This window comes from Orbicella franksi, chromosome 6 (assembly GCF_964199315.1).
Source record: "Orbicella franksi chromosome 6, jaOrbFran1.1, whole genome shotgun sequence".
In the NCBI taxonomy this organism is placed as follows: domain Eukaryota; kingdom Metazoa; phylum Cnidaria; class Anthozoa; order Scleractinia; family Merulinidae; genus Orbicella; species Orbicella franksi.
The window spans coordinates 21,616,989-21,635,406 of record NC_138150.1 but is presented as its reverse complement, the minus strand read 5'-3'; the positions used below and the strand labels follow the sequence as shown (position 1 = coordinate 21,635,406).

General features: G+C 39.9%; 4 protein-coding genes across 4 annotated transcripts in view; 1 reads left to right on the top strand and 3 right to left on the bottom strand.

Moving 5' to 3' along the window:
• The window catches only part of LOC145491262 (uncharacterized), a 49,487-nt gene that overhangs the window by 7,733 nt on the left and 23,336 nt on the right, over nt 1-18,418 (bottom strand). The window lies entirely within an intron of this gene.
• The window catches only part of LOC145491257 (ADP-ribosylhydrolase ARH1-like), a 40,105-nt gene that overhangs the window by 5,864 nt on the left and 15,823 nt on the right, over nt 1-18,418 (top strand). The window lies entirely within an intron of this gene.
• Nucleotides 569-1,671, bottom strand: LOC145490513 (uncharacterized). The gene is made up of 2 exons (XM_081469622.1): nt 1,133-1,671; nt 569-1,027 (listed from the first exon to the last, which is right to left on the bottom strand). Exons 1-2 carry the CDS (start codon nt 1,331-1,333, stop codon nt 569-571), a joined length of 660 nt encoding a protein of 219 aa, XP_081325748.1. The 5' UTR covers nt 1,334-1,671.
• Nucleotides 3,832-8,824, bottom strand: LOC145490829 (TNF receptor-associated factor 5-like). Its single transcript, XM_081469926.1, has 4 exons — nt 7,047-8,824; nt 6,457-6,637; nt 6,127-6,356; nt 3,832-5,779 (listed from the first exon to the last, which is right to left on the bottom strand). Exons 1-4 carry the CDS (start codon nt 7,514-7,516, stop codon nt 5,614-5,616), a joined length of 1,047 nt encoding a protein of 348 aa, XP_081326052.1. The 5' UTR covers nt 7,517-8,824; the 3' UTR covers nt 3,832-5,613.

Sequence of the window (18,418 nt, the reverse complement as noted above, 5' to 3'; positions counted from 1 at the left end):
TCTTCATGACCGACCTACGAGAAACAAAACTCCTTTCAAGTGGGGCCAGCCATTAAGTGCCTCTTGTTATATAGCTGGAGTTAATTTGAATATCACGTTTGTTCTTATTGGTTGATTTAGAGTCACGTAATTACAGTTACAGTTACAATTACCGTAAATTAAAAATTACAATTACAGAATTATTGCGCGCTCTCTCAATAACCAGAGGTTACTTTTTCTTCTACTTGATTTATTACTTTTCACTAAACGTAGCCTGCAACGCAGGCACTCTTCCCGAAAGGAAAAAAACGTAGAGGTTCCTCACTGATTTTTTCTTTCGGGGAGGGCGGCTGTGACGCAAGACGTAAGTAGTAAATAGTAAACACACGCAGGCTACTATGACACAGGCTCCAGCTATATAACAAAGCACTTAATTACTGGTCCTTTAGGAAAAAGTTTGTTTCGTTTCCCGCCCTACACCACCCCCCCCCCCCCTCCAACCCCCTTCCCATCTTCGTCTCGGGAAACATCGACATTCTCGGGAAAACAAAGCTAACTGCCTCCCTTGGGACCAGTGATTAAGTATCTATTATACAATATAGTCTCTATACTGTGAAGACAATACCGGGAGAAAATTTGTTATGATGCGATCCAGTCCTCGCCATTGCCTCCACATCCTGTCGTTCAGATAGGCCTGCAGATCATCGCGAGAGATACCACGCCGTCCTTTGAGGGGGCCTTTCAAATTTGCCCACGCAGATTCGGCTTCCTGAGTGTGAACCCCAGTTACTGGGTCCACGAAGTTATCTGCGTGGACAACAACGCGATGTCGAGCGACGTGGTTGGGCAGATATTGGTCCAGGTTTCTGTAAGCCCCCCAATCATCGGTGTACACTTCACTGCCTGGTTGGAGACATTTTGCAAGAATCGGCAACAGTGTCGCACGATCCCGACTCGCCACCACTTCATAATAACCCTTTGCAGGCCTCGTGGCTGTCGAAATGACTCCAAAGACCCACAAGTCGAGAGCTCTTCTTCCTCGGTTATACTAATAGAGTTAACGATTGTTGATTAGTGAAACTATTTGTCAAAGAATTCAACCACATTTGACAAAACAAGAATTATCACAACCAAGACATGTATACTAACTAACCTTTGCTTTGTGATTGAATTTGCTTTCGTCGCACTTCACGACAGCTGTTCCCCCAAACGGAATAAAAGGGTGTGTTGCGATGTCCGCTGAACATACGTCCTCCAAACTTCGGAAAACAGTGCAGACAAGGTTGTTATTTATGGACATCATGTTCGCGGTGGATTTACGACTCTGGTCCGTGGACCAGAAGTAAATCATCATTAAAAGTTCCCCCAAAGGGATTTTTGGCCACTTGGCAAAAAAAACTGTCAGTTCTGATGCTTCGTTTCTTCCTGCAAGTACTGCATCTCCTAAAGGAATAGAACCAGAGTCAAATTCAGAATTCCTTTGGACGCCCCTATTAGAGATTTAAAAGGGATATTACTACAGTTGTTCTCGGTCTCATATCTTCTACGCCCAAGCGGAATGGCTCACTCTACAGCTTCAAACGGAGTGCGTTTTGGGTAAGAGATCTGCTATGGGGTTCCGGGAAGAATTATTTAGTCTGCGTTTTTAGCAATGACATATGCGAGATATGACATAGTCTCGTCTTCTGGACGTTTGTTATACAATAGGAATGCGGTTAGCCTGCAAGAACGAAACATGATCTTCGAGATAGAGGTGTGAAATCCCAACGAATGCGTTTCCCGCAATATTGCTCCAGTAGTCCCAGCACTATTACTCCATTTTTGTCAAGAGAACGCGCCAAAACTTTGTGCCCGTATTTCTCTGAGCGGTCTTGGTTTGTTTTCTTAATTTACACGCTCCTTATATCTGCTTTCCCTAAGATTTTTGTATTTCAAAAACTAGAAGCCGAAAATGACGTATGATAAATATCAATGGAATAATGAAGCTCGCATTTATGGTTCAACATATAATACGAGTATACCAACTTGCGTGACTTGCCATCCAACATGGCAAGTGAGAAGGCGAGCTCGAGAGGAGCGAACATGAAACGCGTGATAGTGCCACGCTCGCAGCAGGCTATCAAGAGATGTTTTTTACATTTCGTTCAACAGACCACGTATAATCGCTAGTTCAAATCATTCAGGTAAAGAAGAAGTACGCTTCACGATTTTTTATTTGAATTTCGAATGCTCTGTCCGATCGACGCGGGTTTGCATATACTAAGATAAAGTACATATTCCGCATGTCTTTAGACTGCTTACGGACTTTTTCTTTCCCGAATAATCATTCTGTAGCTCGCGCTATAACCATGGTTTATGCTCTCACTAGAAACGGACCCAGCATTCCAGCGTGCTTGCAGCCCTACTGCTCAGTAATGGTTTAAATTATACAACTCTTAAGTTAATATAGCCTCTCTTTATACTAACCATTGGTATCCGTCGACGTGGACATCCGATCTTTCAACCATTGTCATGGCTTGGTTGCATCCTCCACAGTGGAGCGGATTTGCCAGTAAAGATCGGTTTTTAAGCCAATTTATTACTCTTACCGATGAAGCTTGCCTTAAATCGGTAAAATATCGCAGGTCCATGCTTAACGTCTTCGATGAAAGATTTATAATGGTGAAGAGCAGTGAAACACTAAGATTACACTTTGGACTAAAAGCGTGCTCCGAGAAACGTTTCGCTACAGGAGGTCTTTCAATGAGTAATTAAATGACAAAGCCCAGCACTCCCACCCCCAGAATTATTTTCAGAGACGAATGTTTTTTTGATTTGCCCTATATTTCGTGCCTCTATGTTCCCGCCATGATGGATGATGTGTGAAAACCAGTTCATGATATCTTCACGATAAACATATATATTTTCAGATCACTATTTTCAAAATGTAAGAGAATTTGTACACACCGTCTTACACACCTCTAATACTTAGGTGGCAGTACGACGGCAAGTAGTGAAGATCATTTCCGGTGACGTCATGACGTGCATTCCACTTAGGTCTTGCTTTCTGCCAACCTCATTCCCAGGGTCTCTCATTTTATCACCCCCAGGGGAGTGGTAAGATCAGAGACCCTGGGAACGAGGTGGTCTTCATGCTACGACCCTTCACCGCGCGAGTATGAGCTTGCTGTTCGCTTCTCATTTTCGCGCTTTTTCAATGTTTGAACAGTCTAGTGAGAAGATAAAGTACTCAATCATAAAATCCGTCCTAAGATAATTGTTTCTTTTGTAACAAAAATTTGATGCTAAAAATGTTAAAATCATATACATATAGATATATATTTTTTTATTTTCGAGCTTATCGCGTTTTACGAACAACCTGCCCGCGCTGAAATCGAGCTTTTTATACAGTGTTATTTTGTTTTGTGGTTGGATTAACCGGCAGCTCTAAACGCAGCTGAGAGGCAAATACAAGTTCTGGGAGATAACAGAAGGAAAACATACTTTTTACTCTGTACGTATTCCGTTTATTTTAAAATCATGCTTTCGTATGTACAAAAATTGTTACTTATTATTTCCTTAGTCACGTGTCATACTTTTCAGTAGTAGAAACTGGTTTTAACAGAACATAAACACATATCTAATGCATGAAGAATGCTACTGCTGACTTGTAACCCACAACCAACGTCAAAAATAGAACTAATAACACTATAGATCTGAGCACAATTAATCAGCTACTTTTTCAATGTTGTGCTCAGTCTTTTGAAGAAATATATGTAATCAAAAACTTTTAAGTATTATTTCATTTTTCAGATGTAGACATGCTGCTAAATAGAAAGTGTTAATTGTGCTAATAAACATTTCAACCTTCTTTTGAAATCCCTTATGAATTTTGCGGTAAAACTATTTCTTATATAAACGATGTAACTCGCATCCTGAGGCAACTCAAGGCGCGCCGATTGTCACGTATTGCTTCATGTGATTTTTATTCACTTCATAATTAATTAAATTTAAAATTTATATCAAGTAGGTACAAAGTGACTTGACAAACACCCACCGTGACCGTTTTACTGATAGAAACTTGAAGACAGACGCGTCCATGTATTATTTTCTATTTACCAAATTGTACCATGCGCAAAGTTGAATTAGGTTAAAGCATGAGGTGAGAGAAAACATCCCCGTGCCTTATGATAATCTTTTTCGATCTCTTTTAAGCTTCGCATCACGCTGTCAAAGATCGCGCAGGCAATGGCCAAGTGTCATCGGGTCGCGACTACTATAGAAAATACGAGATTAAAAAAACTGGGGGGTTAAGATAAACTACATGTATACCATACTGTTAGCATTGGAAATATTTTCAAAGCGCTCACAAGGCAGGAAAATTATACATGCTTCTCCAAAGTTAAACAATTAATAGAAGTCACGTCATTCCCCTGTATGAATGATTAACACAAAGCGCCAAGACTCAAATTTCTAACCCGCTTGAAAGTCATTTCTCGGAAAGTACCGAACGGATTGATGCGAAAACTATCTCTTTCGAAAGTTATTTCAAAGCCCAAGACAGCCAAAATATTTGTTTCGCGTTTGTGAAAACTTTTGCTCCGAAAAAAACTGGTGCAAACGTATGCATATTTAATTTAGGATCCGTGGTGTAATATCTACCAGGTTTGCATGTCCACGGCAAGAAAAGCTGCTTCTCCAAACCTACCGCAACGTTTGGATCAAAAGAGTTGTCCTAGGAAAGCCTTTTCAAAGTGCCGGGCAGGAAAATTATCTTCAATGTGTTAATCCTAAGTCTACTTCAAACATAAGTCGTGTCTTTTCTCTACATGACTAATTCACATGAGGTGCCATGCCGTGGCTGCTGACAAGAACTGCATTCTAAACACATTCGAAGGTCGTTTTTCGAAACGTACTGAACGGATTAAATTGAAAAACATCTCTTTTGAAAGGTTTTATAAAGCTCAGGACAGCTAAAATAGTTGTTTTCAGTTTGCTAGAACTTTCGCTCCGAAAACACCGATGCAAATTTTTGCATAATTAATTTCGAAAGTGCTGTGTAATGTTTACCAGAGTTTGGATGTCCACAACGAAAAAATCGTGCAGTTTCTCTGGAACTACCCCATCGTTTGTATCGTGAGAGGCCTCTTTGAAAAGCATTTTCAAAGTGTTGGGCAGGAAAATTATCTTCTATGTATTTATCCTCAGTATACTTCAAAAATTAGTAATCTTGTAATTTCTCTGCCTGACTGATTCACATTAGGCGCTGTATATCGCTGCTGTCAAGAATTCCGATTCTAACCCACTCTAAAATGATCGTTTCTCAAAAAGTACTGAACGGCCTAAAGCGAATAAGATATCTTTGCAAAGCTCTTTTAAAGTGCCAGACAGTTAGAATTTTTCTCCCTCTGTCTTTATGAACTGCGGTCCAAAGATACAGGTGTAAGTTTTTGCATATTTGATTAACTGTTAAAATTAAACCTTCAGTGATATTACTTCAGTTAAATTGGCCAATCGGGTGTCTTTCCTAAAATAGCTTGGCAGTTTGACCAAGCGCTAAAATTAGATTGAAAAAGATTATCATTGGAAGAGGCCCATGTATGGGGGGATGTGTTCTCTTAGATCATGGTCTCTTGGTTAAAGGTGATTGTAAAATCAAAGGTACATATAAAAAATAATAAACTTTACTGAAATGTTCCCGTCGCCATCCACCCATTTGTTCAAGTTGGACAGGTGGCGACCCCACATCTCGCCTTCCTTCAGCGTTGTTGGTTGCAGAATGAAAACTGTTTCGTTTTTATTTCCAGGCGATAGCACCATTCTGTGTTTAAAAAAAGGTTTAAATTACCATTAGCTTTTATGTTAAGGTAACGTCTACATACGGGCTAAGTGGCCCATCAGGCCCGTGCTTATCCCGGTTTCTATAGCATGAAGCGACTAGGGGTATTTCTACTCCCCGCCCCCCCCCCCCCTCCCCCCGCCTGGGTGGGATGCTAGTCCATATTGTTCAACAATTTTCTTTAACGTAGAAAGATTTTAAATATTCCTTTTACAGAATGTGCAAACTTTTTTTGTGATATCACACCGCTGTGATTTTTATTCAGTGGTATTATTGTGCACAATAATAAATGAAAGATACAGCGCTACTGTTTCGGAAGATCTGCTCACCTTATCTCGACTGTAGCTGGAAAGGTAGCACTCTCCAGCTGGAGAAACAAATTGAGGTCCTTCGTCAAAATCGCTCTCCACGTGTATCCATTTTCTCTGAACTGTCCGCTTGTTAGTGGATCTGATCTCTCTTCCATCAAAGCAGCGAAATGCGCATGGAAGTTTTCGATGTGCCACGAGAAGGACATAACCATCTCTTCCTTCTCATTCACCTCTTCCTTATGAGTTTCCTGCACAAGTATTTGTATGTTGTTATTACGTTTTTTTTTCCAGTAATTTTACTGTTACTGTTAATCATGTTTTTTAATTAATGCCAATTTAACTCCTTACCTGTGCTTTTATCATTGCCAACAATCTTTGCCTTTCGCCATGCTGTAAATCAAAGTGCGACCTGGCAGCATCATATAGATGGGTCCTCATGTCCTTCCTTAAAGTCATTGCTTTGCACCCCGGAACAAGGCATTTCGATGCCTTCATCGGGCACGAGTGCTGATGTAAACTGACATGAGCTCTGAAAAACACATGTAAAGGTCACTCATCATAAATGGGTTACGTAAGTCTTAGGCCTCTAGGCAAAAATTACCTTCATCGATTAAGGGAATTCTAGAATCTCGAGTAACATAAGAAAACGTATTGTACTTCACTACTAAAATTTTCTCCGATTTTCTCCATAGTATTCATCTGTAGAGAGTCTGGAGAGACAAGTCCCCGAATGGATCGCATACATACCGAAAGGATTAGCTTCGCTTCTCGCGCAATATTTGTTTTAAGAACAGCAAATTTCCGAGTTGCAACTATAAGCCGATAGTTCTTCCACAGAAACACTTTATTGTTTATAGTGTTAGGAACTGACGAGATGCGTATGGTGCGTATTCCTTTTCAGACCTTGTTATGGTCAGAAGACAAAATTAAGTTCTTACCTTGGTACGTTGATGCCACAACCAAGCGGGCAGTCGACTTGTGAATAATAGCACTCCGTTGCTTGGTGCTGGGCCAGTCCATCCTTTTTGATTTCTTTTTTGCAGCCATGACACGTGACCTTTTTGTGCTCGCAATTATTGCAGTGCGCTTGGATTTCCGCGCGCAATGCAAAATGATTGCAGCCATTGTGTGGGCATTTAACTCGAGCTTTTGGGCAATTCTTTTCATGCCCTCTGGCATGCTCCAGAGTTCCTCTCCACTCGCAACCAGAGCTGGAACACTTCATCTTTACACTTTTGGACAGCTTGTCTAGGTTTATATTAATTTGCAACTGATCGAAACGAAACGTTTCGCGGCAAATCGGACAAAGAGCTGCTGAAGGAGTCGCGTTATCTCCCAGAGATACGATTGACCTCAGGCACTTCATACAACCTGAATGTCCGCAGGCCAGACTCGTAGGTTTCATCATCAATTTCCAGCTACAAATTTAAAAGCAAACGGTTATTTTGATCTGGATATATTGCTTGGCAGTGTTAAATGTTTTGTCAGTTCATTGTCAAAACATGATTAATTTCCGTTTATTTCAAATGGAGAGCTTTTCTATCTATGATTCTCTTCCTCTGGAAGTTAATGAATGCAATACAAGTGTTTCACTGTCTATTTAAGCGTCGACATTAATGCCATTAATTTTTATTGTACCGTGCCGTAACAGTCTTTATTATTCAACTTGCATACACTGTACGAATTCCGATTTTCTGATTGGCTGATTTGTACCACGTGATACTGGGTTGTGACAGACAACCACCTTGAATTCATAATGGTGGTGTAATAGCCGTGGTGTAAATTCAACACACCACTGTCATTACGCCATGGCATCGGCTGACTTAAATATAGTGATTTCAATGCTGTTTTCCTTTGTGTGGTGCAGTCAATTTGAATAAGATATAAAAATTTTAACAAAGGCAAAGCCTCGTGGGGTATCGAAATTTCTCGTTCATTGGTAGTGAACTCGCGCAGGTAAATCCCGATAATTCACTCACTGAGTGCGTTAACCTGTAATTAGTCTACAACCAGGAGCCACAATTGGGGACGGAGACCGTAAGTCTTATGATCCGCGCGCATCTATGATATGGGACATTATTATATGGCTGTGTCTCACAAGGACTGGGAACTACCGAATTCACGAATTTGATTGGCTGAAATCTATATTGACCGCGGTCTAGATTTACCCATCTAGACTGGCATCTAGACCGGTTTCATTTTGCGTTGAAAAAGTAGCGAACTAATATACAAAACTGTTCAGCATTTTCTTTTATTTTCTGCTCGATCATTTATGTAAGTGCCAAAAAGCCTGGTGACAAAAAAAAAAAAAAGTAAAGAGGACGAGCAAATTTCGGCAGGTTAAAGTTAAGCTCATCTCCGTTTGCAAGCATAATGTCAGCAAACCAGGTACATTAAACGAGTTAAAGTTTTCTTCTTTGCCATATAATAAACATCTTATTAACCGAGCTAAGTCGGTCTGTATGGGAGAATCTTGACCTCGGTCGTGTGTACAGACCTCACTGCGTTCGGTCTATACTCACGACCTCGGTCAAGATTCTCCCATATACACCTCCTGCTCGGTTAATAAGAGCTAAATATTTCTATTTTTAGAACAAATTGCGCCACCATGCCGACATAGGTCCGCGCGGATCCACGCACATGTCGGGGGTTCTCGCGTGGATGTTGTCACGTTCCGTGATCAAATTGTGAGAATTGCGAGATTCTCTTACAGATTTTTTACAGCGATGACAGAGAATAAGGCAATGAGTAAGATCCAGGGCTCTTACATATAGGTTTATGTTCTGAGCTGATGGAAAAGGTGCGTTTTTCAGGGTCGAAACCAAGACTCCAATTTCGCTTTGTGAATGAAAAATATCTGCTCGCGCTAGTTGAACGCGTAAGCTTTTGCGTTTGTTCTGTAAAGAAAAATTATGAAATGAAACTCTTTACTCTGGTATGGAGCTAATCTGAGAGTTTCTCAAACAATGCTTAATCTTAACCAGAACCTGTTTTTGATAGTTTCTTATTGTTTCTGTTTGTTTGGCGAGTTTGCAAAAGCTTTTGAGTAGCTCATTTGCATAGTGCAGCGCGTGCACTTTCAAGTCCGAGTCGGTGTTTTCAATTGTCAACGAATCTTGTCAAAGATTTCTTTCGTTGTATTTTGTGCTGAGATGCTGCAACAATTTTTACCAACGCCAAAAGGCTGCTAACATCAGGTGTGTTTCTTTAACACAGTGAAACTTTACACCACGAAAATATGATAGACAAGGAGTTTTGATAACTAAACCAACAAAATCGAAATCGTTGTTCAAGTCGATTAAAGAAATCGTCATCGTAACTTTGCAGATTATTTCTGCTGTATTTTAATATGTTCTCAGACATTTATCAACCTTAAACATATTTAAAAACTAGAGATATTATCTGAGTTCGATGTAAGTTTTTACACGAAAGTGCGGGAGTCCAATTTGTCATGCTTTACTGACTGTACAAAACACATCGGCGGGCGCTCTTATTTATCCACAACAGACAATTTGTTGGATTTTTACACAAGCAAAACTGAGCAGCATCTACAGACATAAACTTATTGTAACTTACTGGGCCTGGATAAAACATCAAGCGTTGCTTACAATGCAGGCGAAACTCAAACTGGCAATTATTTTTTTTACTTTCGGTCTCGATCGACTGGCGAAATCCTCGCAAGCGTGTGACAAGAGGAGGGAAACTTTGAAGTCCTGCAACGCTGCTATATCCAACTATATCCAACTAGTTTTTTGTTGTGTTATGGATAAGCTGTTGATGTTCAACATGTGTGAAACTTCAGTAGAGTGGAGTAATGTGGAGCTCTTGTAAAAGAAGCAGCGGAGTATAACTTGGTCAGCGATATAAAGCGGGACAATACTAAATTCGACACTGTCTTACTTCACTCAAACTGGAGCAGCTTACTAAATACGACGAAAATACTGAAGTGAAAATTCCAACAGACATAAACGTATTGAGTTGTGGGCCAAAAGTATCAAAACATTTCGGGAATTTTGGACGCCATTTCACCGCGCTACATCCGCAAAACTCCTCGCAGCGTGTACCGCACATGATGGCGCAGTTTGTTCTAAAAATAGAAAAATTGTCCTATGTCATGGGGACAGCCCCAATACTAGAGATAGCGCGCGCTTACGGTCTCCGTCCCCAGTGATGGCTCCTGCTACAACTCTATAACACTGTACGAAACAAGTAAAAGACTAGATCGAGTTTCCACGAGTCAAAAATCAAACACTTGGTATGTAGTTGCGTCAAATGTCTCTTCCCCCATTTTGAAATTTCAATGAAAGAACCGCTGTCCATTTACTCCCAATTCCTCGTTCCTCGTTCTCCGTTCTCCGTTCTCCGTTCCCCGCTCCCTGTTTCCGTTTTCCTTTGATTAACATCCACATTTCAAATGCTGTCTTGTACGAAATTAGGGAATGGCACTTGAAATGATCGTTCAAATCCTCGTTCATAGTGATATTATAAAGCAAACTTGTCGAAAGGGGTAAGTAATGTACTAACGCAAGAATGATTAATTGCCGAGGTTTGCACTGAGTTTGCCCAAAACTTCCCAAAACTTCCCAACACCACTCATAGTTGCTATGCACCACTATTATTCCTGAAGCGAAACTCTATTTCTTTGTGAAATAGCCCCTTGTTGCCAGTGTTCCGCAACAGTCATATAAATGCTACTTGAAAACAACCGGCCAAAACCGCTCGCTACTTAGGCAGTCTACTTCTTGACTAGAATTTCTACATGTTTCTTGCCCTACGTTAACATCCAACCGTACTTACCAAACAACACACTGTAAGCCCTCGTTGATCGCTTCTTCAAACGTGCAATTGTATAACTTTTCTTGCGCCGGATCTTGCATTTCACCTTCAATTTTTATCTGATGTTGAATACTTCGACAAAAGATCGAAAGAGCAATACTTCTTCTATAATTAAAAGTAAATACGAAGAGCGTGGACTTATCACTTAGCAGAGGTGACAAATGTTCAAGCGTAAGTAACTTCTTTGTTCTTCTTGACGGTGAACGCGCAAAGGTTTCTGGTAGTATTAAATACGACCCGATCAAATCAATTATTGTTCCATAAACACCGTAAGAACTAAATCAAAAGGTACCAATAAATTAGAAATAAGATTGCAACTGAAAACAACAGGATGACAGTAAGGAAAAACTAAAGATTAACAAGTAATGTTTTAACGACTAAAATCTTAATTCTTACGTTTCCAAATCATAAGCGATGAAATCGAAATTAAACGAATAAAGATACAAAGATGACATAGCGTAAAGCGTATCACGAAATTGTCTATTACGGCTGGCCCATTTCGGCGATTACTAATACAATAGCCCTTTTGTTTTAAGAAACGCCAGGGAACTTCTTCTGAAGTTTATCGGCAAAGGCTTGTTAGCTACCTTATTTACATACACTTATTACCTAGAAGACTCTTTAGAAAGAGTTTAATTTTAAAAGTCATATTGATCATAAATGATATACGGATCAACGCATGTTTTCCCTTGTTTTCCCAGGACTTCAACGCATGTATTTGTCTTCAATATAGCGCGGGATTGCTTAAAGAAGGTGTGATTTTTTTCTCTCTTTCAAATTTCCGGTCAACAAATCTATCGCCTACAAACTGTCATCGTTGCAATTCGAATTCTACCATTTGTTGTCTAAGATAAGCTGTTCAAAACATTTAGTTTTTTTCTTCCATGTCAGAGCGCATGTCTTTCATGTTCAGTGGCTTTGCTATTTAGTTTTAATTGAGCGTGCGGGACTAAGTAGTCTTAAAGAAGGTGTGAATTTTCTTTCCCTAATCGGATAACCGACCTTGCTCGGGAATAACGTTTGAAACCGAATTCCCACAATTCTTTTGAACATATTTTGTCAAAACATTTTTTTTACTCGAATAGTTCGTCTAAAATGAATTTTATGAGTCTTTTCAATCGATTGCGTAGCCGTTGTGGAGAAGGTGCGATTCTCTTCGAAACGAGTGACAGGTTTTGCTAGTGTCTAAATTCTCCCTTCTGCAAAACGCTGCAGTTTTAAATCGAATTTAAATTTTTTTTTTAAAGATTTAGCTCTTGCTAACCGAGCAGGAGGTCTGTATGGGAGAATCTTGACCGAGGTTTGTACACACGACCGAGGTCAAGATTCTCACAAATAGATGGACTAAGCTCGGATAATAAGATGTTTATGGCAAACAAGATAAAATTAATTCGTTTAATGTAACTGGTTTGTACTAGCTGACATTTTGCTTGCGAACGGCGATGAGCTGAACTTAATTCTGCCAAACTCGTCCTCTTTACTTTTTTTTCCTCATCAGGCTTCGCACTTCCATAATATGGATATTTTCTGGAACTAATATTTTGTAAGAAAATAGTCAATAATTTTGTATTTAGTTTGCAAATTTTCACGGCAAAATGTAATCGATCGAGATGCCGGTTTAGATGGGCAAATCTAGACCGCGTTCAATATCGATCTCAGCCAATCAAATTCGTGAATTCGGTATTTCATAGTCCCTTGCGAGACACAGCCATGTAACAAATAGGGGATATTAATTACAGCGGTTTTCAATTGAGTGTCGTAAAACCAAAACCAAACCAATTACGTACCAATTAGACTACTCAGCTAATCTCAAACCGTAGTAAAACCAAAACCAAAACCAAAGTAATTGTCTAATTACTTTCGACACTCAATTAAAAACCGCTCTAATACATACCGGCGCAAAGATGTGGATTTTTAGTTCGAGTGGTAAAAGCAATATTTTATATAAGAGCGAAGCGCGTGAATGAAATATTGTTTTTAATACGAGAAAATTAAATTCATATCTTCAAGTCACCGTAAATTTTATGTTATTGTATGGATAAACTTACTATACCACAAAATGGCTGAAAAAGAGTGAAATGAAGTGAACGAAATCCTCACTAGTGAAGATGTGGAAAACACGCCACTCTTTTCCCGGAAGTAGTTGTATGTGAATTTTACGAGTTGTGTATTTTCTAGTAAAACACTCGTATCTCTTTAATAAATACTGTTAAGGGCGGGGTCCTGATTTTTTTGTTTTAGTGAGAGTGCTCCTATAATGACAGAACGCTTTGTTAGATTTCTGAAGTTTGATTGTGCGCGCGATCATCATTACCGTGGAAACTATTTAGAAAACAGTCCTAAGAAAGTACGATTGGTTAAAAATCGTGTTTCCATGACTCGATAGAGACAAAGAACTAGTGCGAGCTGTCCACGCAATGATGGCGCAAGCAAAGAGAATTTACAATTTGATAATCAAGCTAACAAGTTGTTTTCCTTTTTTTTCCTCGCGGTGTATTCTAAAAGTAATACAGTCGAACCTCCGGCTGCGACCACCTCTCGTAAGCGACCACCTCTCCTCAGCGACCAGTTTTCCAAAATACCCATAGTTTCCCAGTCAAATCACTATATTTAGAACCTCTTGTAAGCGACCACCTCTCTTAAGTGAGTGCGACCACTTTTAGATCTAAAAGTTTGAAATTTTCTTTTGTTTTTTACCTCCCGTGAGCGACCACTTGACAGATAGTAGAAGAAATTGGATAAGATGTTGTGAAGTTATCGTATACCTGGATAGCACAAGAGACTGAAATTTCTCAATGGGAAAAATCGGGTTTTTTATCTCGAAATTGACTTTTCATATGAATAAAACAGGGGTAAGTCTCGGCAGTTACCATATTCTTACGAGGGAAAATTTTTATTCAATATAGTCTAAGTTCTCATAACCGACCACCTCCTTTAAGCAACCTCCAAGGCTTGACATTTTAGCTGGTCGCTTCCGGGAGATTCGACTGTAGAATACATGTTCTTCGTGTTTCGGTCGAGTTATAGTAATACTCGTGAAAGTTTGGGAGAACTTGAAAAAGCTGTTGAAACACTCACCTGCGACTCGTGTTCCCATAGCATTTCTCGTTATCCCAAACTTCCACGCGTGTTTAGATTTCTATCGCGCGTTATAGTTCACCACTAAATTTTCTCAGATTCTTATTGGTTTAAATTGATCACGTGATGCGATAATGTTCAGCCGCGCGTAGATACACTATCAGCCCTTGGTGCCCGTCCGAGGAAAATACCCGGTTGAATTGTACTCGTCCGTGAAAATAGTTCTTTAAACAAGTGGGCTTATAGAAAAGAAACAATTGAATTTGTATTAAGAGGGTTTTTGCTTGTTTTCTTTTTTCAAATTGTACATTTGGCTTTCACGGCTTTCGTCTAAAAATGTTGAAAATAATTCAATCTGACTTTTGCACTAGCGCGCGGAAGAAAATTTAGTGTAGAACAATAAAGGTAATAGATCGTTTATGTCTCGGAACTATCAGTATGATAGTTACCCCGCGGAAATTTGATGTTCTTAAAACTAGCATATTTGCAGTCGAAACTTCGTTTTAAATATTCGTTTTAAATATTCACATTTCCGCGGGGCAACTATGAGCCGATAGTTCCTCGAGAGAAACACTCTATTGTTTAAATAGTTGACGAGGGCGCATAGAAATCGAGAGCGAATAATCTAATTGTTTTAGTATAAATCTACTAGTCGTTCAAAACTTTAGCTAAATACTCTTCACAGACCTCGAAAACGCAAAGAAGGGGTCGTCATTTTGTTAAGGAGCGCGCACTGCTACGCTATTCTCTATCTATCACAGAATGGATGGTGAGTAGCGTAGCCAATCAGAGAACGGCATTCGTGATAGAACGCTAGCAGCTTTATACTACAACTCAAAATAAACACTGTACATACGTGTTTTCTATTTCTTAAATAAGTGTTTGCGCTAAAACAGCGTTTGCTCATTAGTGAAAACGATGCCGGTTAGCATGGTAACTGTTCAGACGCTGAAGCAGATCACCAGGTTTGTCATTTTTCCTCTTGGAGAAACAATCAGCATACTGGTAGCAGAATCGTTTAGGAAAGGGTCGAACATTGTCGCACTCCCATTTAGCCATTATGATATAGATTTGAGAGGACAGGGGATAAAAGATTTTCCATACCGCATCCGTCATTTTGTTCGTAGAGGCGACCGTTAGAACTGAACACTGCGTTTTTAGTGACATTGCAAAGAAGGCGTTTGAAAATACTCAGTTAAGAACTTATTGTGCGTATAGATTTCTTCAATGATGCGGTCAATGGTGTCATCCAGAGTAACTTTTGTAACTTGTTTGGAGGCATCGTATTGGACCAGGACTTCGTCATCCTCGAGGGTGAACTTTGGCTTAGGTTTTAAAGCTATATACGTGCTCGTTAATAGGGATTATTTAGGGGGCCGGTACTTGGCTGTTTCGTAGTAAAAGGTGCCCCAAGTGCTTTGTTGTATCGATCCATACTCTTTATTTTGATCCTTTGATAGATTCCGAGATATGACAATGTTGTTCTAAGAGTTAATTCCGTGTTCCGATAGATATTTTCCTTAATACAGAGATAGATCGATGTCCACGCTAGACTCCTTTCAGTTCTCTCCGATTCCTTGTCTGCACACGTTTTTCTAGTGTCAATCACGAAACTCGACTCAGACCTCGCAGGTCAAACCAGCTCCAGTCCCTAACTTATTTACAACATACTTACTACAGGATTGTATTTTGTGATATAACCAGGTTGTCAAACTTGTCGGTTTTAAAATAAGTAATAGTTCATCTTTGGCCATCTTTAAAAATAGACTCAAAGCGTTTCTTTTTAAAAGAGCCTTTTATTATTCATTTTAGACTACTCTTTTTAATGTTTGATAAATTTTTTAGATTTTCTCTGATATTGTAAAGCGCCTTTGAACAATAGGGTATTGGCGCCATATAAACAGTTTATTTTATTTACTTAATTTCGCGGGTACGTAAGCTCGCGAATTTGGTGAGACTGTATTCGCGGCAGGGTCTTCTTTTAGCCATTTCAGTAGCCAAATATGAAAAAAGGGCATTAAATTTTGCGATTCAAGCGTTCTCAAATTCACCTTCAAAACACGTTATAAAAATACTTTCAAGTTAAACTGGAACAAGCAAAAGGCATAATTCAAAAATAACGTTTAAGTGTATTACAACTTGGATAGGCATTGTCTCAACTGTGGGCCATTTACTACGAGAGATTTCATGATGCACGCGTTCGTTGCACGATGCGGGAATGTTAAAGTCACGGTCATTGTTTTCAAGCATCTATGATCCTCACTCGTTTAGGGTGGCCGACCCCGTCACTTTGTGCATCAAACTATAGTCCACCTTCGGCAGAGTGGTTATTAATTAGCTAGATAAACTAATTTATTTTGTTTCTTGTCCTTTATATTTCACAGCCAGTACGTACAAGACCCAGGAGTGATCCTTCAGTGTTCCTTGATCAGTTCCTAGCCGGAGGCGGGGGACGGGAATAATTTTTAGCTGTCTTTGACTAGGTTTACACTATAGTAGATTTTTACAGATCCATAAAGGTTTCTGGATTCATCAATTTTAGTTCGTTTTATAGTACGGGTTTACAAAGAAAGAATATTCGGATTCCTAACCGTTTACACGTCACACGACGACAACTCAGAATGAAGTGGTTAACAAGCTGTTTGTTACCTTGAAAACGAGAAACAAAATGCTCCGAAAGAAGGCTAGGGGTAGGTTGAGACAACGAGAGAACGGATGGATGTTGTACCTGATGGCCTTTGGCCAAGAATAGATGTCTTACATTCGGAAGAATCATTCTTCCCTGATGTTTCTTCTTGGCATTCCGTGGAATTGGCAGTCCCACTGGTATGTCTGAAGCTTACTAGAGTGAAGTAGTGGAAAGACGTGGCAAAGAGAGAGGCGGTTTCCGTCGGACAGGGTCGAACGCCTGGTGCGTCTTCCATGGCCGAGAGGATTCCCAGTTCAGATTGTCGGTGGAATGCCAGCATCCTTTGAAAGGAAGCAGACGCAAAAGGGTTCCCGTCTGGTTCCCTGAGGGATAGTTAACTGGTTGATCCTGCCAGTAGTCATATGCTTGTCTCAAAGATTAAGCCATGCATGTCTAAGTATAAGCACTTGTACTGTGAAACTTCGAATGGCTCATTAAATCAGTTATCGTTTATTTGAATGTACCATTACTAATTGGATAACCGTATTAATTGTAGAGCTAATACATGCGAAAACTCCCGACCTCTGGAGGGGATGTATTAGATTAAAAACCAATGCGGGTTCTGCCTAGCCTGAATTTCAGCCGCCTCCTCCACTCGCTAAGTCACTCGGGGAGAGCGGCGTCGCCCTTCTCCCCGAGTGACTTAGCTGGCGGAGGCGGCGGCTGAAATTCAGGCTAGGTACTGCCCGGTTATTTGAGGATTCATAGTAACTGATCGAATCGCACGGCCTTGCGTTGGCGATGTTTCATTCAAATTTGTGCCCTATCAACTGTCGATAGTAAGGTAGTGGCTTACCATGGTTGCAACGGGTGACGGAGAATTAGGGTTCGATTCCGGAAAGGGAGCCCGAGAAACGGCTACCACATCCAAGGAATTACCCGATCCTGACTCAGGGAGGTAGTGACAAGAAATAACAATACAGGGCTTTTCCAAGCCTTGTAATTGTTAAATCCTTTAACGAGGATCCATTGGAGGGAAAAATCGAATTCGATTTGGTTCGATTTGGTTCGATTAGTCCGATAATCGAACTAACGGCAAAACCGAACTCAAACGAACGATTGGTGTTCGATTGACTTTTGGATTAGATTCCCCTGAAAATAAAGATATATAGAAATCAACAACAACGCAACAAAATTATTTAATTTTCAATTTTGATACACTTGTACTAGATTAAGGGATCGAGTTTTGCAACAAGGAAGGAAATAACCGAATATTTTGGGACCTTTCGGGGGCCAAGATATCGATTTTTCACAAAGTTTGTTTCTTGGTATGAACGCTATTACAGTATTATTTTCAAAGTGGTTACAGCTGATCCACGATCTACCTTTTTTCCCACATCCGCGAATGGTTCAATTTCTCGAGAAAGTATGCAATCAGTGCGTTTTTAAAGACTGTTTTAATCCGACGGTTTTACAGGTTTGACAGAAGGCGGTAAACTTCAAATAAAACTGAAACATATACGGACGCATTGTTCTTCACAGCGTGTAACGAGCCGGTATAAAATTCGGAAAAGCGCTTGTTAAGTAGTTGGTGATGTGTTTCGGTTTTAAGACCGTAAATTTTTCCGTTTAATGCAACTTTGTACAAACTGTTTGCTGGGCATTTGATGTTAGCCTCCCTGTTAGCACGAGTGCTTCCTTTCCCTCCTCTTAATTTTAATCATTTTGGTAGCTTTTTATAACATAAAATAGACCTTACAGCGGTTT